The sequence below is a fragment of the Cibotium barometz genome, chromosome 49, assembly GCF_041138505.1.
Source record: "Cibotium barometz isolate CiBa-2024 chromosome 49, ASM4113850v1, whole genome shotgun sequence".
Taxonomy (NCBI): Eukaryota; Viridiplantae; Streptophyta; class Polypodiopsida; order Cyatheales; family Cibotiaceae; genus Cibotium; species Cibotium barometz.
The window spans coordinates 34,922,379-34,946,718 of record NC_141094.1 but is presented as its reverse complement, the minus strand read 5'-3'; the positions used below and the strand labels follow the sequence as shown (position 1 = coordinate 34,946,718).

At 45.5% G+C, this 24,340-nt stretch overlaps 1 protein-coding gene across 1 annotated transcript in view; it reads left to right on the top strand.

Annotated features, from left to right (window-relative positions):
• LOC147610530 (ARM repeat superfamily protein) overlaps positions 1-24,340 on the top strand; it is a 134,012-nt gene that overhangs the window by 80,051 nt on the left and 29,621 nt on the right. The window contains exon 6 of the mRNA XM_086786206.1: positions 9,734-9,788. Coding sequence (XP_086642332.1) covers positions 9,734-9,788 — 55 coding nt within the window. The remainder of the gene's footprint in view (positions 1-9,733; positions 9,789-24,340) is intronic.

Below are 24,340 nucleotides of genomic sequence, written 5' to 3'. Positions count from 1 at the left end.
TATTCGAAGTAGAACGACCACTAGCGTGGTCCAGTCTCTACGGTCCTGTGCTTTCACTGGACTCCGCGGAGAGCGCCCCACTGGTGTTCCAAGACCACGCACAAACAGGCACTCTCGTACTAACGCCTGGCTCTCCCGATCTCAGCACCTTTGGACCGTGGTTCTCCAAGAGCTTGGACTACCCGGCACGGAACGGGTGTTGCCATGGAGAGAGTCCCTTATCAGATTTATCACAAAATACTTTACTTAAATCTGAAATTCACTTACTTGAAGATGGCAGATGGAAGTCCAATACCCGGATGTGTCTGTGTAGAAGGTGTAGCCGCCTAGGAGGTGTAAAGTCCTCTTGTAGCCGCCAATGGAAAAGAAGTGCAACCTCTTGCAAAAAGGAGATGGAGCAGCCGCCTTAGGAGAGGTAACGCCTTGCTGTAGGAACACAGCCACCAGATGTATAGGAGAAGGTGGCTCAGCCTAAAGAGGCGTGGAAGAGCAACCAATACATAGTCGCCTGGCTGCAGTGGAGAAAAGGCAGCCTGGTGGAGGAGATGGAGGCGTACAGTCACCTGCAGCCTGCTGGACAGAAGAAGCAGCCACCTTGTTGAGATGGCACAGCCGCCTTGTAAGAGAACTAGCGCAGCCGCCAAGACCAGTACAACCGCCTGCAGCCTGCGCAGCTGTCTTGTGTAGTGGGCAGCTCACTGGATAACCAGCGCAGCCACTAGTAAAGGGTACAGCCGCCAACAGAGGGTATAGAAGCGCAGCCTGATGAGAGGAGAAGGCGCAGCAGTACTGAAGTGGAGGAGGCGCCAGTGTGCGGAACACAGCCCCGTACAAAGGTCACAGCCGCCTGCTGTGAGAGGAGGAGCACCCGCTTGCAAGGGAAGGACGCCTGGCTGCAGCCTGAAGAGGCGTGGAGGAACTGAATCGCCTGCTGTAACTCAGCCTGAATGGACAGGAAGCGCCTGGCTGCAGTTTGATAGGAGCAGAAGCGTAGCCTTCAGGTGGTGGCAGCCGCCTGCTGAATAGGCAGAGCAGCCTGTAGGAAAACAGGCGCAGCCACCTGTATGGGAAGAAGTGCAGCCGCTTTGCAGGGGAGGCATCCGCCTGTTGGAGAAGAAAAGAAGCAGCTTGCTGGTGAACACGCGCAGCCTGAAGTGATGCAGGAAAAACCAAGGTGATGAACGCCGGATACCTACGATAGAAGTGGTGGCTCCCTTTTTGTAAAGTTTGGAGGGGGAGTGGCACGACTAGAGCTGGCTGGCTCCCCACGTTTGCATGTGGGCGGCCAGCTCTTTGGTGGTGTGGGTAGGTGACCATGCACCCACCCCCCCACACACACAAGTCAAGTGTGGCTCCCCACCTTGGCCCTTAAGTGGGTGCCCAAAGGGGGTGCCCACTCTTAAGTGAGTGTGAACATTTAACCTTATAAAATAAAAGGTTAGAATATAAAATATTAAACCAACATGTGCAATACACTTACCACCTGTTCACATGCAACAAAACTCGTCAGAAGACAGAGCAAACTTCACGACTCACTAGCAGGCGTCCCCGCTCAGTAAGTAACACGTCAAGCAGGCAAACACAAAAATACAAGTCATGCGAAAACAGTTTCAAACATGCAAAACATGAGTGCATGTATAAATAGTATCATGGACATATCTCCTGTTCATGGAACAAGTACAAAATATCTGTCGGCACAAAAATGGCACGACGTAAAACATAAATCCTGGTCTTCCTATCTGTCGGCACAAAAATGGCACGACGTAAAACATAAATCGTGGTCTTCCTATGTAGTGACAGTCGGCATAGGTAAGTACAAAATATCTGTCGGCACAAAAATGGCACGACGTAAAACATAAATCCTGGTTTTCCTATGTAGTGACAGTCCCATAGGTAAGACACAATTCCAGGCACGAGCCTCCCTATGGAGTGACAGTCCCATAGGTAAATACTGGATCTTTTATGGCGTGACAATCCCATGGGTCGAACACAGTCCAGGTCATACACGGATGGCACCAGTCTGGCTCCCGCCCATACGACACCTTCCTGCTAACACACGGGTGGCACCAGTCTGGCTCCCGTCCATGTCAGCAAAATACTGGCCTCTTCACATGAGACACCAGCCTGGCCTCAAGTGAACGAGACACAAAAACTGGAGATGGACGAAATGGTCGGCCAATTGGTGACACTTGGAGTGGTGAAAAACCCCACATACCCAAATAGGGGCTACTGTCTCCTCAAAAATGTGAGTCCCTTCTGTCGGTAGACACTGGATGTACGGGTCTAGGAGTTGAATGAACACCCACGAGTGGACTAACTGTTTGAAAACACCCATTACATAGCACGAAATCCCCGGATCGATCCCCCTCAACATTGAAGTGGCACCCCCTAGTCACCGTGTTGGAAACCTACTGTCTCCAGGGGAATATAGCAAGGTTGTCATCAAGCCCACAATGGTCAGATTACTCGTATCGGAATTCACCTGATGGCATCCCGCGCACGCACGCAAAAGCCCCGCGGCAACGAAGAGCTAGCGTAGCTTTTTGAAGGGTTGAACCACTTGCTAGTGGACAAAAACTAGCACTCCCTTACCGGCTAGGTTTCTCCCGGTAGGCTACTAGCATTCCTTGCAGTGTATGGGTTTCTTCCATCACGTCACTGCCGCATCGCTTGTGCTTCGCACTTGCTCACTCTACACGCTTGCTCGCAGGGCACACCGCAATTTGGGTTTGGTTGCACTCGACCTAATTCAAGAAACTGAAGGCATGAAAGCCGCCTGCCCTGAGGGTAGGGGTTGTCTCCTTAAGGGGAGGCAACGATGGTCATCTCTACCGGATCGGAGAATTGGTGAATCAAGTGACGGACTGATCCCGCCAGCTGCCTCCGCACCCTATCAGGGGCTGCGGGGGGGCGATGAGAGTGCTCTGGAGAGGCGGAAAGGGGGGGGGGGGGTAAAGTCGGTGACGAAACCGGGGGAGGTGGTGGTGAGTGAGGGCGGAGAGGCTGGAAGGGGTGCTACTGAGGGGGATCCATCGGAGAGGAAAGCTGGGAGGAGGGGCCCGCCTGGGGCTCACCGCCTGGGGCTCAGAGAAGCCGGCTGGCCTCTCAGAACACTGGGGATCACGGGGGGGGGGGGGATCTCGACGAGGGATCGGTTGCCATACTGGTGGGGCCAGAGGGGCCCACTCCGGGACTGGAGAGGGCGCGTCACCAACGGGAAAGTGCTGGGATAAATGCTCGTAAAGGTTCTCTGACTTGATGTACTACATGCTCTAAATGCCATGAACGCCTTATGTACCTGTTGTAGGTGCTGTAACAGCCCCTTACACTGATACTCATGCTGTGATCTACTGTGAATAACTGTTGTAAATGCCTGGATAATACTTGATGCTCATGAATGCTATCTGTTGGGTTTTATGCTGTGTATGCACCCAGAAGAGTGCTAGTGATCATTAGTAGATTACTGGGGCACTTTTTACTTCAGTTAGTGGAGGTTTTTCCCCCCAGTTTAGCTTAGTTTCACTTACATGCAGTTTATAGGTGTTTTGGTCCACCCGGCACATTTTATGGCCGGACATGTGAACACATCTCTTTAGGTCACTTATTATGTGGCTATTGTACTTCACATTTTTATCAGCTGAATACAAAGAAGTCGTGTTCTATCTTTGTTGCTCTCCACGCCTGTTTGCAGCATCTCCAAACCCTAACCCTAACACTCTTTTAGCCTTCATTTGGTATCAGAGCATTGTAGGCTTGCCCTTGCCCTGCCTGTACACTGCCACCTTAAGTCTCAGTACAACCCGTACATCATTGTATCTGCCCGTACACTGTGCGCCGTCTGTAGTAACCGTACAGCTGCCGACTGTACCTGTTCGCCTGCAGCTGCTGTACCTGTTCGGCGTCGTCAGCAGGAAGACTGAAGCATTCCGTACAGCCCGTACAGTCAGCGCTGACTGTACCTGTCAGCGCCGACTGCATTTGTCAGCGCACGTCAATTTGCCTTCGTACTGCACTGGTCGACTGTATTCAGTCGACTGCTTCTGTACTCGAACTGTACCTGCCTTCCTGCACACAGTCAACTGCACCAGTTGTATGTGGTCGCCCTGCCCGCTCAGTACAGTGAACGTACCTGCACACAGTAAACATCTGCAGTCGCCTTCAGTTCTATAAAGTACAAGTCGACTGTACCTGCACAGTACAGTCAATTGTACGTGTTCTTTTGGTGGACTGTACCTGCATATGTACCACAACCTGCTCAGTCAACTTGTGGTAAGCATTAAATTTTTTTTTGTTTTTGGGCAATACTATTTTCTCTGTGAAAATCTACAGGCACTACAGGCAGACTTTCTAGCAAAGAAGTCTACAGGTTTTTTTTTTTTTTTTTTTCACAGTTTTGGGTGCAATAAATTTGGGCATTTTTGGGGCATTTTGGCATTGTGTACGCTATTTGCTGCTCTACTCAGTCATTGGTGCATTGAGCTGCACATTCAGAGGATTGAGAGTGCAGGCATATTTGGGTGAACTGTATTCAGTGGAGTACAGTTGTTTTCAGGGTTCTTGCTATTGGGTTTTTGATACACAGGTACAACATTGTGCGTAGGCATAATGGCAAATCAACAGCAAAGTGATGTATTCACGTATTTGTCTAAGGAAGACAAATTGGATGGCACAAACTACTCCTTGTGGAGTTTTATGCTGAAAAATGTGCTTGTGGCAAAAGGTCTTTGGGATTTTGTTAGTGGTGATGAACCACGTCCAGGTCCATTGGCTCCAGAGACTCCTCCCCAAGGGGGTGCTCGTGGACGAGGACAACAGGTACAGGCTCCAGGGCAGCCATTGCCTGTTCAAAGAACAAATGCTCAAAATACATGGGATGCCAGGGATGCACAAGCTTTGTCACTCATTGCATTGTCAGTACAGAGGTCTGTTATACCTCATATTCGTTCAGCTGGCTCTTCACAGAATGCATGGGTGACTTTGGAGCAGATGTATGCTGCTCGTAATGATGCTCGGATCTCATTTTTGAAAAGAGAGCTGGAAAATCAGAAAATGAATGAAGGAGATGATATGTCTAGCCACTTAAACAAGCTGCAGGATTTGAGAGAGCAACTCATCAATGTGGATGAGATTATTCCTGAGACACAGCTTGTGTCCACCATCTTGCACTCTTTGCCAAGATCTTACTTGGCTTTTCATACCTCTTTGAACCTCAGCATGAGGAATGCTGTTGAACCCCTCAAGTATCAGGAACTTGTTGCTCTCTTGCTACAAGAAGAGCAAATGAGGAAGAATATGAATATGAACACAAATGCTGAACAAGCATTTACTACAGGTCAAAAGGGGAAAGGAAAAACTCAGCCAAAGAGTTCAAATCAGAATTCAGGTGATGGTGGTTCTTCACAGAATACCAAGAAAGGTGATGGACAGCCCAAGATGAAGGGCAAATGTCATTACTGTAAGAAGCCAGGTCACCACATCACGGAATGTAGGAAGAGGATTGCCAAAGAGAAGGCAAAGGAAGCTGGGATGTCTGTTAATGATGCTTCTAAAGCTCCTCCAGAAACTGCTTCTTTTGTTGAGGACAGGGATTACTGTTTTTATACATGCAGCTATGATGCCTCTTGGTCTTCACAGGCACTCAGTATGACAGAGTATGCATGTACTTGGTATTTTGATAGTGGTGCCTCAAAGCATATCACATCTCGCAGGGATTTGTTTAGTCATGTTGGCCCTGCCCCTGTTGGCAAAACTGTTCAGTGTGCCAACAATGCTTCATATCCAGTTCGTGGCATTGGGGAGATTCAGCTCACAGCCATTGATGGCTCCATTCTCCGCCTTAAAGATGCCTTATATGTACCAGGGATAAAGAAGAATTTGTTGTCCATTTCTTCTTTAGCACATTGTGGTATGCAAGTCCACTTTGATGATGATAAATGCATGGTTAGAGACAAAGCTAATGCCTTGACCTTGATGCTTACTGGTACATTATGTCATGGACTTTATCAGTTGGATGCATTTCAGCCAGTGGATCAGTCTGCTTATAATGCATTCACTCTTACTCCAGCTATGGTTGATGCGGAGTTATGGCATGCTCGCATGGGGCATGTAAATTTTGGTAGTCTTATGCTTATGCAGCGACATAACATGTTTACAGATCTACCTCTCATGGAGAAGCCTCCAGATCACATTTGTGAAGGATGTATTTTGGGAAAAATACATAGGTTTTCCTTCCCACGTGATCAGGCTCTAAGAGCAACTGCAAAGTTGCAGCTTATACACAGTGATCTTTGTGGTCCCATGCAGACGAAGTCATTAGGTGGTTGCTTCTATTTTGCAACATTTATTGATGACTTCTCTCGTATATGCTGGGTCTATTCTTTGACACAGAAATCACAGGTATATGATGCATTTTTGGCCTTTGTAGCACTTGCTGAGACAGAGTTAGGATGCAAGGTCAAGACTCTCCATTCTGACCGAGGGGGGGAATATATGTCACACATGCTGAATTCCTTTCTTGGGAGTAGAGGTATAAAACATCAGTATACTACTCCTTACACTCCACAGCAGAATGGGGTTGCAGAAAGGAAGAATCGGTCACTCATGGAGATGGCCAGATGTATGCTAAGGCAAAGAGGCTACCACATATCTTTTGGGTGGAAGCTGTCATGTGTGCTTGTCATATTTTGAATCGATGTCCCACAAAGGCATTGGTTTCCATTACTCCTTTTGAGGCTTGGCATGGCCGCAAGCCTTCTGTATCACATTTTCGTATCTTTGGGTGTCTTGCATATGCACACATATCCAAAGAGTTGAGGAGGAAGCTGGATGATAAAGCCACAAAATGCATTTTTGTTGGGTATAGCCGTGAGAGCAAGGGCTACCGGTTATATGACCCACTATCCAGGAAGATATTCACTAGTCGGGATGTGATTTTCGATGAAAAATCAGAAATATCCATGGCTGGTTATGATGCAAATCAGGCTGAAAATGATGTGTTTGAAGGTCTACTACCTATGGAGTTTCATTCCAGAGTTGGTGATCCAACTCATGAGGGTACAGGACAGCCAGCAAATGATGAAGGTGGTGCAGAAATTCAGCAGCACATTGAGCCAGAAGCTGAACCAAATATGGGGCAGCAGGCACCACAGGTCAGACACATACCTAGATGGTATTTGAGGACATTACAGGACAGCCATTTAGAGGGTCCTCTTGCTGGTCGTACTCGTAGGGAGACACGGACCAATGAGCATGCACACATCATGGATTTGAATCTGGTTATGGCAGCTCGTTTACAGGATGATGAAGAGCCTGATTCATTTGTGGATGCACGAGATAATGTGCATTGGAACAAAGCCATGCAGGATGAGCTTGATTCTATTAAAAGGAATCAAACATGGGATTTGGTTGATCTGCCCAAAGGCAAGAAAGCAATTGGTACTAAATGGGTCTATAAGTTGAAAAGACATGCAGATGGATCCATTGACAGGTACAAGCCCGTCTAGTTGCAAAGGGCTATGCACAGAAGAAGGGCATTGATTATGAGGAGACATTTGCTCCTACATCCCGTATGTCGACACTTAGGTGTGTCATTGCATTGGCTGCACATCGTGGTTGGGTTGTTCACCAGTTGGACATAAAGACTGCATTCCTACATGGGGACCTCGAGGAGGAAGTTTATGTATTTCAGCCCATGGGTTTTGCAGAACATGGTCATGAGGGGAAAGTATGCAGGCTGAAAAAGGCCTTGTATGGTTTGAAACAAGCTCCACGAGCTTGGTATGCAAAAATAGATGCTTTTCTACTCACTCAGGGATTTGTGAACAGTCCATCGGAAGCCACTCTGTATGTAAAGAAAGAAGAGACAGATCTGCTGGTCATCAGTCTTTATGTGGATGATCTCTTGCTCATGGGATCAAATGATGACAAAATTGCAGCTTTTAAAGAGATACTGCAACAGACATTTGACATGTCTGACTTGGGGCTTGTACACTACTATTTGGGCATACAGTTTGTGCAGGATAACAGAGGCATTGGGTTGTTGCAATCACGGTATGTTGCTAAACTTCTGGAGAAGTTTAAATTTCAGGATTGCAAGCCTATTAGTACTCCTATGGAGCCTGGGATGAAACTGTCACTACAAGATGACAGTATTTCCTTTGATGCCACTACATATGCTCAGGCTGTTGGGTGCCTTATTTACTTGTGTAATACAAGGCCAGATATTCAGTATGCAGTCTCTCAGTTGAGCAGATTCATGCACAGCCCGCGGTTGTCACATTGGCAAGCTGTGAAGCGTGTATTCCGTTATTTGCAGGGTACCTTGTCTCTTGGATTGCTTTATCCTGAGGGGGGTGACATGCAGTTATACGCTTACAGTGATTCAGATTGGGCTGGTGATTTTGATACCCGACATTCCACTAGTGGAAATTGTTTCTTTCTTGGCTCTTCATGCATTTCTTGGCTAAGCAAGAAACAGACCACAGTGGCCACTTCGTCTTGTGAGGCAGAGTACAGAGCAGCCAACACTACTACTGTTGAGTGTGTTTGGCTGCGTCGTCTCATGACTGATATGGATATTTCAGTGGAGGAGCCTACACCTATCTATACTGATAGTCAGAGTGCCATTGCTGTGGTCAGGAATCCTGTGTTTCATGCTCGCACGAAACACATTGAGATTCACTATCATTTTGTTCGGGAGAGACTCTAGGCAGGAGATATCAGTCTGATCTACTGTCCTATAGATCAGAATGTGGCAGACATCTTCACCAAGGCATTACCACATCCGAAATTCGAAGCATTCCGCAGTGCTTTGAATTTGTTTCCTTTTGGTGGATGATGTACAGTGATCACATATCACTCCAGGGGGGTTTGTTGGGTTTTATGCTGTGTATGCACCCAGAGGAGTGCTAGTGATCATCAGTAGATTACTGGGGCACTTTTTACTTCAGTTAGTGGAGGTTTTTTCCCCCAGTTTAGCTTAGTTTCACTTACATGCAGTTTATAGGTGTTTTGGTCCACTCGGCAGAAAGCCATGGGTAAGGGCTTGGGTTGAGCTTCTAACCATGGTTAGGGAAGTTATGAAGGGTACCATAGAAGTGGACTCTAGGATGATTACAAGTGCCCCCACCTAAAGCCCTCATGATAGAGCCAAGGGTGGTGAGAGGAAGAAGCTAGAGAGAAGGAGTGGAATGTTATTTACAAAGGTGATGCCATAGCCATATAATTAGCGAGACATGAAATTTATACGGGTGGATTTACAAGGCTCTTGGCCGGACATGTGAACACATCTCTTTAGGTCACTTATTATGTGGCTATTGTACTTCACATTTTGATCTGCAGAATACAAAGAAGTCGTGTTCTCTCTCTGTTGCTCTCCACGCCTGTTTGCAGCATCTCCAAACCCTAACCCTAACACTCTTTTAGCCTTCACTATCTGCTTAATGCTTATGGATGCTAAGAATTCCATGTCACTTGTACACCAATAGGCTGTGCACGTGACAACCAATGCAATCCAACTCTTGCCCACCTTAAACGCCGTACCCACAGTGGTATTTGACGATAAGCAGGAGGGCGAGGTTTAATAGCAAAAGAAAGTCCTCATACATGCTTATGGCACAACAAAGGGACAACAATTCATTGTGGTGGTAGTTGGTGCTAATATTTTTGAAACTTGCATGCCATCTGTTCTTAATCATCACATCTGGAGGCTTTTTGGTGATCTTTTCTTATACAGGTGCTAAATGCTGTAACAGCTCTTTACTATCTGTGCACACCTGCAACAAAACAAGGTAAACGTTTAAGCCCTAAGTCACCCTGTGACCGAATCTTTTTTTTCCCTTTCTCTGTGCATCCAATCAGCCGTCTTATCATTTCTTCCGGCAGGGTGTTTTAGGATGGTTTTGAAAACTGATTCGTAAAACATGCTGGCTAGATCTATGAGCCAGATCAGTGTAAAGTGAGTTATGATTGCTTTTATTAAATGTTACCTATATTATTGACTCCCAGCCTGTATAGTGGATTACTCAGAATGAGCTTTCATGAGTTGGGAGGATTCCCTAGGAGAGCAAGGTCATGATTAAGCTCTCTAGCCAGACACTTGAATAATGGGATGCGGTGGTATGAGATGCTGGAGTTTGAGCAATGTGTGCAATCCATGTTGGGCTAATCTTCAGGCTTGGGGTTGCTCTAGGCAGCTTTGCTTGGGTGGGGAGCTTGATTATAACACCTATGATTTGGTCCTTTCTTGTATGTTTGTGCATGGTGGTTGTTTGAGGGTTCTCTTGGTCTTTGGCCAACCTCCAGGAGCTCTACGGATTTAAATGCCTGCTTCATGGGCTAAAGGTCACTCAGACCAAATACAATAAACTGCTATCAACAGCAGTCTAGTAAGTGATTAGTGACAAGGGTGGACCTTGTACAGGATTTGAGATCACCTTGTGGTAGAAGTCTGGATGCGTAAAGGAAAACACAAGTTTTGTGGGGCTAGAGACAGTCTTAGCAAAGTTGTGTGCTTAAAATGATGGTGAGAATCCTCAATATCTTGCTCCCAATGCTGCAACCAATCCCTAGCTTAGGAGGTAGTCTTTGCGTGAGGTCATGTGTTTACCCTCTATATGGTCTTAGCAACATATGACCATTATTGATTTACTTCGGGTGCCTTCTTGATGCTCTTTTGAATAAGCGCTGTCTTGAGAGGAATTTACAAACATCTAGGACAAGCATTTACTGTGAAGGTGCTGTAACCTGTGATACATTGGACAGAAAGCAATTCCAAGAAGCAGCTGTAAGTGGTGTAACCTGTGATACATTGGACAGAAAGCAATTCCAAGAAGCAGCTGGATTCAGATAGACAATAGCAATAGGTAGACGTATGAAGTCTCCAGCTTAACTTGATCACCTCGGAAAAAGAAAAACTGTTTGGACACAAGCTGATGAGAGGTTTAAAAAATCCTGACCTTAGTTTTACTTACATTCAGCTGAAGATCCCTCTCCTCACAACTAGACTGAAGTGCATGAAGATGTCTCTGCAGCCTTTTTGCTGAATTTGAAATGAGGACTATGCCATCTGCGTACAAAAATATAGGCACTAGTGTCTAAGCCAGCCGTGATCTTTTTATCCCCAACTTGTCAATGAATTCTGAAATCTCATCAGTGTACAGTCCAAATAGAGTTTGAGAGAGTGGACAGCCCTGTTTGATCCCATCGTGTTGATCATCTCGCCTGATAGATCTCCTGGTGCTCGTACCTGTATAATCTCTTACTCTTATAGTGCCATCAGCCCCATATAATTTCCGATGGAAAATGAAGCTCATGCAGGCAACACAAAAGCCGTGATCTTGTACTGAATCATAAGGCCTTACAAAAATAGACTTGTTGCCAGGGTGCTTTCATCTCCTGTAACAAGCCCATGCCTGCTAGAGATCAAATAATTTACTTTTAAACACACAACAATGCAGTCATGCCATGCAAAAATAAAGTGCAGACACTAGCAACCACAAGGAATGGGCTGGTCGTCCCTCATGGTATCAAGGAATAAAAGCCATTTTCTTGTAGTACAAAGGCTCGTCAAGCCTTAAGGGCCCAACGGTGTGCATGCACGTGGACCAAAGGGTTTGTGCCAAGGTCGTGTGTAGACTTGGCTGTTCTTACAATGGGCGCCCAAGCCATTGGTATTTAAAGGTTGGCTGGATAATTATTCTCATGACATAAGGAAGGGGGGACTCCCTCCTTGGCTGGCTGCTCTAGGCTACAACTGGAGGTGGAGGAAAAAGCCACACTGGGTCCTGTAGTGCCAGGAAACTCCACTGTACTCCCTGGATAGGAAGGGTCCTGGGGTCTAGGTATGGAAGAAAACCTCATGCCACTGTTGCATGCGCTCTGAATCACCTGTCTCAAGCGCTCAAATCGGCCCTGGAGGGTGTGTAGGAGGTCCACCCACATGGACTGGATGACCTCAGCTTGCCGCCGGGGGGGGGGGGGGGGGGAGCGGGGGGTGTTCGTAATCAGGCTGATGGCCTCGCTCCATTGGTCTCGCCAAATGTGCAGGGCTGCTATGCTACTGATGATCGCTAATGTTTGACCTTGGAGTCCAGGCCCATATCTGAATTGCCACTATAGTCTCAGAGATGCGCATGTGAGTGAGACTCAAAGCAAGCCCACGTCCATCATCCATTTAAAGAAAGGCCTCGCCTGCCTCTGCAACTCAACGAGCTATAGCCCCCCAAAATACTAAGCTATTTCTTAGCTCAATGCGATAAGATCAAAGCCTTGTGGGTTTTCAAATCATGTAAATCACCAATGCATAAGGGTATTCCCTGTCCAATATATGGAAATAGAATGACCTAATATAAACAACCTTCAAAACAAAATCAAAGGCAATAAAACTCAACACATATAGCTTTAAACCCGTTGTCCTAATCACCACCACCAAGCAATATTGGGTGATCCCAATAGCTTGGAATGAATGGAAAAATGGATCTAAGCCCTACGCTAGTTCCCGTTAGTGGTGCCAAATATGTTTAAGTCAAGAGCTTATCTTGGCAGCTTTGTTTAGTCTTGTCTTGAAGCCACAGTGCTTGGATTGGAGGTGATCCATTGATGGTACGGGCAATGCTTGGATTGGTGGTGAATAGACAGAGGATGTGCTGCCAAACCTATTGTGCCTTGGGGCAGTCCCATAGGCAATGTCTCTTGCTCTCCTCAGGGCTTCCACTTTGATACCAACATTCAGGAATCCACGCGACAAATGTCACATGGGGAAGAACTGCCTGTATTAAGAACTCGACAAAATGCAAAGATGAAGAGAGAGATGTTGCTAACAGCGTTTCTGTATATATGTATCAATATGTACATAGATCCTCGCCAACATGGCCTCCAAAAGGAAACACCTAAGCCTATGATGTGTCCCACAAACCAGGGATCAGATGACTAATGACTGTACTAGTCTTGGCTATTTAGAGGCTCCCCTACACCCACCCATCCTTGGAGAGATAAATACCAAAAATCCCATAAAAAGCTGGTCAATGCCTTAAAAGGTTCCTAAACATAGCCAAAATATGGGATTAAGCGTGTCCACATGTTGTGCATGTGACAACAAAATCTGAGATTCTTGTGACGAAATCCTCCCATGATCACCTAAACACATGAAAAATACGAAGTTAGTTCCCAATTAAGGGGTTCGGGTGGACAGCTCACCACTTTTTCCGTGGCCTAGTAATAAGTATATCCATGGTATCATTGTATCAATCATGGTCTAATAGACGCTTGGGGTCTTTTGTAGATGTTAATTTTTGAAGCCTGGGCTGCTTTCTTGCACGGAATGAAATGTGCCATTTTAGAAAATTTGTCAACCACCACAAGAATCTGTGTATTGCCTTTAGAAGAACGTGGCAATGAAGTGATAAAATCCAAACTAATACTTTCCCAGCGTTCATTGGGAACTGGAAGTGGTTGAAGAAGACCAGTTGGAACTTGTCTGCTAGCTTTCATACGTTGGCACGAGAGACATGCTGTAACAAACTTAATAACATCTTGCTTCATTTGAGGCCAATAGTATGTAGCTGTCAAAAGACGATATGTCTTGTTGATGCCTGGGTGTGCAACATAAGTGACCTCGTGATGTTCTTTCACCAATACTCTTCGAACATGAGTATCATGAGGTACACAAATACGGTCCTGATAATATAATAAACCATCCACTATTGTATATGCTCCATAAATCTTCAAGTCGGAAGGTGTCACGTGCACACCAGTCAGGTGTACAGTGACATGGCATCATCATTTTAGCATCATTAGAGTCATCAGGTATTTTACTGGCATTTATGCAATTTTATAGGCATTTTTACAGGCATTTATGGGGCAGCCGACAGCAGTTGTGGACATGGCATTTGGCCGACAGCACTTATGCTGGCTGACCAGCAGCATTCATGCATATATATATAGGCGCCTCTCCATTCAGCATTCCAAGTCCATCATTCAGCATTCAGCCTCAGTCCCTCAGCGTTTCTACTCCAGAAGGGCTGAGAACATCATCGCATATCAGTTCAGCAGTGTACAGGATGGTGTTCTCCAACGCATCTCCTCCAGGAAGCTTTGGGAGCAGCATATTCAGCCAACGCATCAGCATACAGCATTCAGTCCAGCATATTCAGCCAACGCATCTATCTCCTCAGCGTTTCCCTCCCAGGAAACAGGAGAGCATCTGCGTTTCATCATCAGGACGGCAGTTCATTCATCATAGCACTTCATTCAGCATATTCAGCATATAGGCAGCATATTTAGCAGTATAGATCCATTTGGATCTCATTGTAACCGCATTCCTCATATAATATAGCTGCATTGCATTGACACATATTTGTCTATCTCTTAAACATCATTAAGTGCAGTTTAGTTAGACTAAGGTTGTGATTACTACGGTCATAAGCTCTCACATGTCACATTGGTATCAGAGCGTTACAGGGTAACCAGCCTTAGAGCATGTTCAGTTCATCAGTCATTCAGTCAGACATCATTTTTATCGCTTCCGCACAGTTAAACCCAGTTCTTAAAATTTTGCAGGCCACCCTTAGGGATTTTCCCTTAGGTATGCATTAGTAACCCATCCATCTGCATTCCTGCACAGCATATAGGGTTGCACATGGCTTGCATAGTAGTCATCTTAGCAGTCAGACTTGCATCTGCAAGGCATACATGTTTGCCCATGAACTCTCTGGGGAAGAATGACATCCATCATCAAAGGAGGACATAAGTTTTGGACTTCAACTGGCAGCAGGGGGTTTCTCTTCCACAGAAGACGGAAGTTTGCTCCAACATCGCCTCAGGAGGTTCAGAGCTTCAGGAACGACGGAGATGGTAGGTGAAAGGTTTCCAGAGGCAGGTCAAGGGTGACTCAGGTATTTGCCATTCAGTTCCCGCAGTACATGGAGTCTTGGCTCGAAGGATTTCACTCCTGGAGATGGCCTCAGTCCCGGCAGCAGAAGACAGAAGGGGGCAGTGGTTCGGAGGAGAAGGATCACAGAGGAGTCGAAGGTTGCCAGGTTTATCACCCAGCAACAGTTTAGCAGCAGGGAATGCCACGTGCACACCAGTCAGGTGTACAGTGACATGGCATCATCATTTTAGCATCATTAGAGTCATCAGGTATTTTACTGGCATTTATGCAATTTTATAGGCATTTTTACAGGCATTTATGGGGCAGCCGACAGCAGTTGTGGACATGGCATCTGGCCGACAGCACTTATGCTGGCTGACCAGCAGCATTCATGCATATATATATAGGCGCCTCTCCATTCAGCATTCCCAGTCCATTCAGCATTCAGCCTCAGTCCCTCAGCGTTTCTACTCCAGAAGGGCTGAGAACATCATCGCATATCAGTTCAGCAGTGTACAGCAAGGTGCTCCAACGCATCTCCTCCAGGAAGCTTTGGGAGCAGCATATTCAGCCAACGCATCAGCATACAGCATTCAGTCCAGCATATTCAGCCAACGCATCTATCTCCTCAGCGTTTCCCTCCCAGGAAACAGGAGAGCATCTGCGTTTCATCATCAGGACGGTAGTTCATTCATCATAGCAATTCATTAAGCATATTCAGCATATAGGCAGCATATTCAGCAGTATAGATCCATTTGGATCTCATTGTAACCGCATTCCTCATATAATATAGCTGCATTGCATTGACACATATTTGTCTATCTCTTAAACATCATTAAGTGCAGTTTAGTTAGACTAAGGTTGTGATTACTACGGTCATAAGCTCTCGCATGTCATAGAAGGAGTTGCATTCTGAGAATTGAGAATTCGAAATGCATTTCCAAAATCACGATCTTTTGAATAACGGTCCTTGAAACTTTGAGGTATATCCATTTCAACTGTAGAAATAGCCAAGACTGAAGCTGGCGGCATACGACTGAGGGCATCCGCAACCACATTGGTAAGACCAGGAACATACTCAATTGTCATATGAAAATTGGCTAAGAATTCGACCCAACGCGCTTGCCTAGCATTCATAACTGGCTGCGTGAAGATATATTTCAAAGAATGATGATCTGTTTTCACCACTGAATCCGCACCAAGGAGATAATGTTTCCATGCATGATAGGCATGAACAATAGCCAAAAATTCCTTGTCATATACCGGGTATCTTCCTTGAATTGCAGAGTGCTTATGACTGTCAAACGCAATAGCACGTCCTTGTTGCATTAAGACGGCACCAGTGGCAATATCAGAAGCATCCGTGTAAACATCAAAGGGGAGAGTAGGGTCTGGAATAGCCATGACAGGAGTTGTTGTCAAAGCTGTCTTTAAATTTCCAAAAGCTTGTGTTGCGGCTTCAGCCCATTGGAATGCAGGAGCGGACTTTAGAAGTTCTGTGAGAGGAGTAGCTATTTCGGAAAATCGATGAACCTTTGTGTGATAGAAGTTGGCAAGTCCTAAAAAAGAACGAACATCATGGATGTTTGTGGGAGTTGGCCAATTAACAATAACCTGTATTTTCTTTGGATCCACGGAAATACCGTCTACACGTGGCTGATCCAAACACAAGCGTAGACCGCAGGAGGCCAACAATGAAGAAGGTACGGGTGCTGAATTCGTGGAGGAGGAGGAGGGCTGCACGCTGGCGCGAGGGAACCTGTATGCAGGAAGGCGGCGGGTGCAGGCCGAAACTGCACACAAGGTGGCGCTGTTTCGTAGGGGCCCGTAAGGTAAGTTTATGGTTTTTTTTTTAAAAAATGTGTTTGTACACGTGGCATTAAAGCCTTATAGTCTTGACCTTTGGTTGAGGTTATGAGGTGTGTTGGGTTTTTTTAAATAAAAAATCAACGAATCGTCATGCGCTCACCGCCGGCAGCCGATTGGGAACGCTTCCACGAAAGGGTGCGATTGCTCTTGAGAGGGGTGCCGGTTCATGAAGGGGTGCCACCTGAAGAGGTAAGCCTCTTGATTGAATGCTTTTTTTTTTTGGTCTCCTTTATGCAAGAGTGTCTAGCATATGGTTGGCCCGGACTTAATCAGCAAAAATTGGGAGTTGGGGGCTGAATTTGATGGGGCATTCTCTCTTGCTCTTCCATTCAACACTTGCTACACCCAATTTTAGGGGTGCAGTCCAGCAGGTACAATCAGGTACAATCCAGCAGGTACAAATTAGGTACAGTCCACGTGGCAGCAAGTACAATCTGGTTTTCAGTACAGTCCACGTGGGCAGCAAGTACAATCAGATTTTCAGCACACGTGTGGGTTTTCAGCAGCAGGTACAATCCATGGGAAGCAGGCGATGAAGAGAAATGCAGAAATTCAGCCTTCTGAGAGGCAGGCGATGGAGAGCATGGGGGAGAATAACAGGCGATGAAGAGAAAATCAGCCAACCTCCCCCCCACGTGTGAAGAATTACTAATTTTTTCATGCAAAAGCTTATCCCAAAGTTTTTAAAAGGGTACACAATATTAAAAGGGTATTTAAAATGCTCATGGGCACCCTAATATAATAATTTCCAGCCCTTGATTTAAATGTGTGTGAAGACATTGGCCTATAAATATTAAAGTTGGCCAAAACTTATAATTTTACATTTTTAAAAGGGAAAAATGGTAATACTTACCACTTGTTCACATGCCACACCAACGAGTCAGCAAACAACACTCCACGGTACACTGGGGGCGTCCTCGTCCAGTGTACTGGCACGGCATAACGGGCAAACACACGCAAACAAGTCATGCAAAAACAAGTTTATGCATGTAGGCATAAATGCATGTGCACATGTAATGGACGAAATCTCCCTTTCATGAAACTTGTACAAGAAGTTCCTGCCAGGCACAAAACTGGCGCGACAGAAATATAAAAATATGTCTTGGTCTTCCTATGGAATGACAGTCCCATAGGTAAGACGCCATCCTGGCCATACACGGGTGGCACCAACAGGCTCCCGTCCATACAGCACGAAGCACGTCACACACAGGTGGCACGAAACTAGTTCCCGTCCATGTGTCACAGCACTGGTCACACACGGGTGGCACTAATCTGGCTCCTGTCCAAGTGACACCAAAAGACTGGCCCTTTCACATGGGACAGTGGCCTAGCCCCATGTGAGCATGGCACAAATCTAGCTGCTCTATGGAGTGACAATCCCATAGAAGTGGCTCCAGAAATGGAGATGGACCAAATGGTGGCATCCCCCTGGGCTTCTAAATAGTTGTCCTCAACTGAAAAGCCTCAAAATATGCCTGCAAAAGCTGAGGGTAGTTAGCAAAATAATCCTCGTCTATCCACTTAGCATCAATTGGCAAATAATTTTAAAATGTCACAAGGTATCTCCTGGAAAGCTTCCCATGTGGTAACTTTCTCTCCTTGTGAAGAACAATCTGCACTAGCTGAAGGATCTTCTCAAGCTCATCAACTTCTGGCGGATCTTCTGTGACAGGCTCCTCTGGATCTGGCTCCACATACTTCCGCAAAAGACTCACATAAAAAGCATTGTGAATCTTCCAGTGACTGGGTAGAGCACGCCTGAAGGACACTTCATTGATCTTGTCAACCACTTTGAAGGGTCCATAATATCGAGTAGAAAGCTTTGGATATGATCCCTCTTGTCCTGGCCTCTTCCGAAGCCTAGCTTTCTCAAATTTCAGCAATACCCAATCACCTTCCTTGACTTGCATGTCCCTTCGATGCTTGTCAGTAACCCTCTTATGCTTGTCTTGTGACCTTGCAATGGCTGTCCGCACTTAAGCAATGGCTACATCCAAGTCACGCACATACTCATCAGCTGCAAAAATCTCATCCTTTGTACGAAGGATGGGTGGCAAGACCACTCTGCCATAAATAATCTCAAACGGCTTCACTTTAGCCATCCGTTTGGGGATGATAAGCTGATGAAAACTCAAGCTTAGTGTCCATGTTATCAAATAAAGCCCTCCAAAAGAGGCTTGTAGTCTTGGGATCTCTATCCCCAATGATGGACTTTGGCATACCATGATGCTTGAATATGTGAGCAAGAAAAAGCTTCACCATATGATCAACTTTAATGGTTTTCTTGACAGGCAAGAAGTGAGCTTGCTTGCTAAACCTGTCCACAATGGTCCAAATACAATCATTCCCATGTTGGGATCTAGGCAAATCCATAATGAAGTCTATAGTAATGCTTTCCCATGGCTGCGAGGGCATAGGCAATGGCTGAAGCAAACCTGGAGGCTTTTGCCTATCAAATTTCACCTTTTGGCAAGTAATACATGCACGTACATATGTCTCAATGTCTTTACGCATGCTTGGCCAAAAGAAATCTCTCTCAATCATGCGTGTAGTAGGCATGATACCTCTATGACCAGCATAAGGTGGAGCACGACATTCCTCCATAACCTTTGGACGCATATCTTTCACCACATAAGCAGTTATCCTTCATAAAATAACCCTCTTTGATCACATAAGAGGCATGTGAGTGACCAGCCATCAAATCAGTCCATATATGGCAAAAATCAGCATCCAAATGATACAAATCTCGCATGGCAGATAAGTCCCCATGAGAGGCCACTGAAACTGCAGCCACATAAGGCCTCCTGGACAATGCATCTGCCACTACATTCTTCTTTCCTGGAGTATGTACAATCTGAAAATGAAACATGGAAAGAAAGTTTGCCATTCTCATTTGCTGCTCCGAGAGCTTTGTTTGAGATAGAAAATATCTCAAGCTTTGATGATCTGTCTTAACTACAAATTTAGCCCCAAGAAGATAATATTTCCATATCTTTAAGGCATGAATTACCACCAAGAGCTCTTTTTCATAGATGTCCGTATGAAGCTCAGCATCATGCAATCGACGGCTCTCATATGCAACTGCATGACTTTCTTGATTTAGGACAGCCGTTATACAATTCCCACATGCATCACATTCCACCGTGAATGGCTTTTGCAAGTCCGGAACAATCAAGACAGGTCCACATATGATAGCATTCTTGAGTTGCAAAAAGGCATCTTGCTCCTTTGAGGTCCATTTAAAAGTGGCTTTCTTCTTCGTGAGATCATGTAAAGGCGTGGCAATCATAGCAAAATGCCTTATAAAGTGCCTGTAATATGAACATAATCCCAGAAAGCTACGTATCTCATGTACATTTTGCAAGTCTGGCCAATTCCGAATGGTTTCAATATTGGCAGGATCCATTCTTACACTATCCTTGGATACAATGTGGCCCAAATAGTGTATCTCTGAAAGAAAAAACTCACTTTTCTTGGCATTAATGAAGAGTTTATGCTTCCGCAACTCTTCAAACACTGTAGCCAAATGAGTCCTATGCTCTTGCTCATTCTTGCAGAAAACCAAGATGTCATCAAAGAATACACCTATGAATTTTCGTTGGGGTCAGAATATCCTATCCATCATATGATTGAATGTGGTTGGGGCATTGGTGAGACCAAAAGGCATCACCTAAAACTCATACAATCCAAAAGCTGTCCTGAATGCAGTTTTGTGGACATCCTCTGGCACCACTCGTATCTGGTGATAACCACTCTTCACATCTATGCAGCTGAAACAAGCTGAGCCATCAAGCTTGTCCAAAATGTCATCAATGCATGGGATTGGAAATCTATTCTTGATGGTGAGCTTATTTAGAGCTCTATAATCCACACACATGCGGAATGACCCATCTTTCTTTTGTACAAGAAGCACGGGAGAACAAAAAGGTGAGGAGCTTGGCTGAACCAAACCTTTCTCCAAAAGCTCATTATTTTGCTTCATAATCTCTTCTTGTTGTGCGGCACACACACGATATGTGGGTTTGTTAGGTGGAGAACTACTTGGCACAAGATCTATGTGATGATTCTTGGGCCTTTGAGGAGGTAGTTCACCTGGCAATGCATCAGCAAAACATTCTTTGTATGCATGAAGAAAAGTCAGCCTATCTTGAGTCAAAAGATCCACATTTTCATGACTTGGTTCAATGTTATCACGAACAAAAATCAAGTACGCTGAAAGCCTCTTTTTCCTTGCTTTATTAATGTGGATGTGAGATACAAACTGGAATAGAATCCCCTTCCTTGCTAGCATCAATAACATGCATGCGGCCTTTATGCATAAAGGAAATTCTGTTTGTCTTGTACTCTTTGCGGGGCTCAAGCCTATGATGCCATGGCTTGCCAAGCAATACATCACATCCATTAAGAGGTGCAACCAAGAAATGCTCATGATCAAGATAACCCTGAATAGGTATGCACAACTTTCTAATAAGTGGGGTAACGTGCACCTCTTTACCAACAAAGGCAGCTTCTGCTTCAATTTGAGGCTCCATGTCCTCAACTTCAATGCCCAAGGCAGCTGCCATCTGGGTAGAGATGAAATTATCTGTTGCACAATCATCAAACATAAATAGAGCGGGTTGATCCTTGATTTGACCCCATGCTTTGCATACCATCCTCTCTTTACCATCATACTTCGTGTTTCCCTGCACATCGGGAACGGCATGCACATTTGCCTTGGGTTGCTTGTCCTCATGCTTTTGTGTGCGGTTGGGGCATTGCCTAAACATATGCTCTTTACTTCCACAAGAAAAGCGTTTCCCCTCCTTTGCATACTTCTCCCTTTGCTCGGGAGTCAAGCCAAATTTATTCTTTGGTCCATTATCCTTGGATGAGTTATTTTCAGCTTTACCTCCCTTCTGGGCTTCCAGAAAGCTCTTTTTAGGTGGCTGTCCACCTTTTTGCAGGTTTGGGACAGCCTTCTCTTTGCCCTTGGAACCACCTTGATCTTGCTTGATTTTGAGCACCAATTGCTTCGTAGCAAGAGCAGATGCTATAAGTTGCTGTAAAGTGTGTTTCGGGTGCAATTCGATGCCCGAACGATAGGCTGGTTGCAACCCGGAACGAAACTTTCTTTTCTTTTCATCCTCGGAGAGTTGCATGAAAGGAGTAACCTTGAGCAAAACTTGCCAAAATTTGCTCACATACTGCTGCACACTCTCATTATTTTTTTGGTCAAGTCTATCCCACTTTAGAGTGAGTGTATGCTCTGCATTTGGAGGCAAGAATTGGGCATAAAATCTATCCTTGAACTCTTTCCAAGTGCATATGGGGTCTTTGGTGGTCTCTTCAGTGATCCACCAATGGGTGGCTGTCCCCTCCAAAAACATGCTTGCATGACGGATTTTGGACTTCTCAGTGAAGTCCTCTTCACTAAATGCAATATCAAACTGAGCCACAAACGCAAGCACCTTAGAGGCATCAAACTCCCCATGATAGGCATCAAACTTCACTGACTTGTCCCCTGCCTTGAACTCCTTGGCTTTTTGGCATGAGGCTCAAGTTCTTGTCGCTTTCACTTGCCCTTGTCCAACGGGGCAGCTCTCTCTGCATGAGCTTCATGGGGAATCGTAGTTGTTTTACTAAGCAAAGTGACATGGGTCTTTGGTTCTTGTGGCCCCACTGCATGTGACCTCGCTGAGAGATGCCTTGTCTCGCCACGAGACAACTCAATAGGCAAGGTCTTTTGGCTTGCATGCCGACCACTATCCCCATGATGTACATACTTGGAATCCATATGGCCTTCAGCATGCATGAATCTGTTTCCTCCTGTGCCATGAGGAGTGGATGCATGGCGAGAAGTGATCGATACTTCTTCTTTATGCAAATATGATCTCAACCTTTGAGAGGCTGGGTCTCCATGCTTCAAATAGGGTGGATTCTTGAACATAAGCTGTCCATCCTCTCCCTCTTCTAGGTCACCCTTTCGGATAAGATAAGAGTGCGCCAACTCCCTTGGCTTCTTGCCCACTTCTCGAGCCATAGACTCAAGAGTCATGTCCACCATAGCATTAGCTTTCTTGGCTTCTATGACACTTTGTACATGGGGGCCTTCATGCAAGAATTTCAGCTCTTGCTTTTTTGCCTGCAAGAGCCTCTTCATGTGCTCCAACTCAGCCTTCAAAGCATTTCTTTACCATGTGATGGCTGTCCCATCAATGCACTGTCATAGATTCTCTCAAGAGGCTTATGCCTTCCATGCAATGCATCGGAATCCCGTGAAGCAATTGATTGGCCCCTCGAATTCGGCACTTCTAATGGGTTGCCTTGGCTGTCCATTGAGTCAAGTGTTCGTCCTTGCTTCCGATCTCAAAGCTCTGTGTCTCCTCTTGAGGAAGAGAGACCACCTGGCTCTGATACCAATGTGACCGCTCCCTATAGGAGGCCTACAGATCGGAAGACAATATACACATATTTAGAACACTTAACTTAACTGAAGTTAACAATGGAAACAACATCAGCAACATAAATACTCTAAATACCAAAATACACATGACACTAGCATTGGGTGTCACGGGCCTGATAGGCCAGATTTCTCCACCAGGGAGTGAAAACAACTCAAACAAACTGGTTCAAGTCGATAAAGATGTGTTGGTCGGAGTAGCCTCAAATCACAGGCTCATTCCTACCTTCACTGGGTGCACACCTGCCTTTCACTGGTCTTCTGGGACCGTGCACTAACAGGCACGCCCGTACTAACGCAGGCTAAGGGGTACATCACGGAGGGAACATGGCCTGGTTCTCGATAAGCTTTTGCATGAAAAAATTAGTAATTCTTCACACGTGGGGGGGAGGTTGGCTGATTTTCTCTTCATCGCCTGTTATTCTCCCCCATGGTTTCCATCGCCTGCCTCTCAGAAGGCTGAATTTCTGCATTTCTCTTCATCGCCTGCTTCCCATGGATTGTACCTGCTGCTGAAAACCCACACGTGTGCTGAAAATCTGATTGTACTTGCTGCCCACGTGTACTGTACTAAAAACCAGATTGTACTTGCTGCCACATGGACTGTACCTAATTTGTACCTGCTGGACTGTACCTGATTATACTTGCTGGACTAAACGTGATTGTACCTGCTGGACTGTCCCTGCTGAATTCCACACGTGTGCTGAATCTGTACTGTACCTGCTGAAACCTGATTGTACTTGTTGCCGAATTCACGTGTGCTGAATTTGGATTGTACCGGCTGAATCTGGATTGTACTTGCTGAATAGTACCTGCTGCACCAAATTGTACTTGTTGTACAAGGTGCCCTCATGTTTTCTCATTTGTGTAAATTTGAAATTTGTTAATTTAAATTCAGAGAATTCTTTAAGTTTTGTGCAGAGCAGGAACAAAGCATCTATTTGCTGACCATGCTCAAGAAGTTCTTCCTGGTGTGGTTAGGATTTTTTCCTTTTGTGTTGGTGCTAATCGCGCCCTCAGAGTCTCTGAGAGCCAGTGAAGGTTAGACTCACACCTCGGAATTTGGGAGCAAAGCTCATTAGGCCAAAGTTTTTAAAAGGGTACACAATATTAAAAGGGTATTTAAAATGCTCCAGCCCTTGATTTAAATGTGTGTGAAC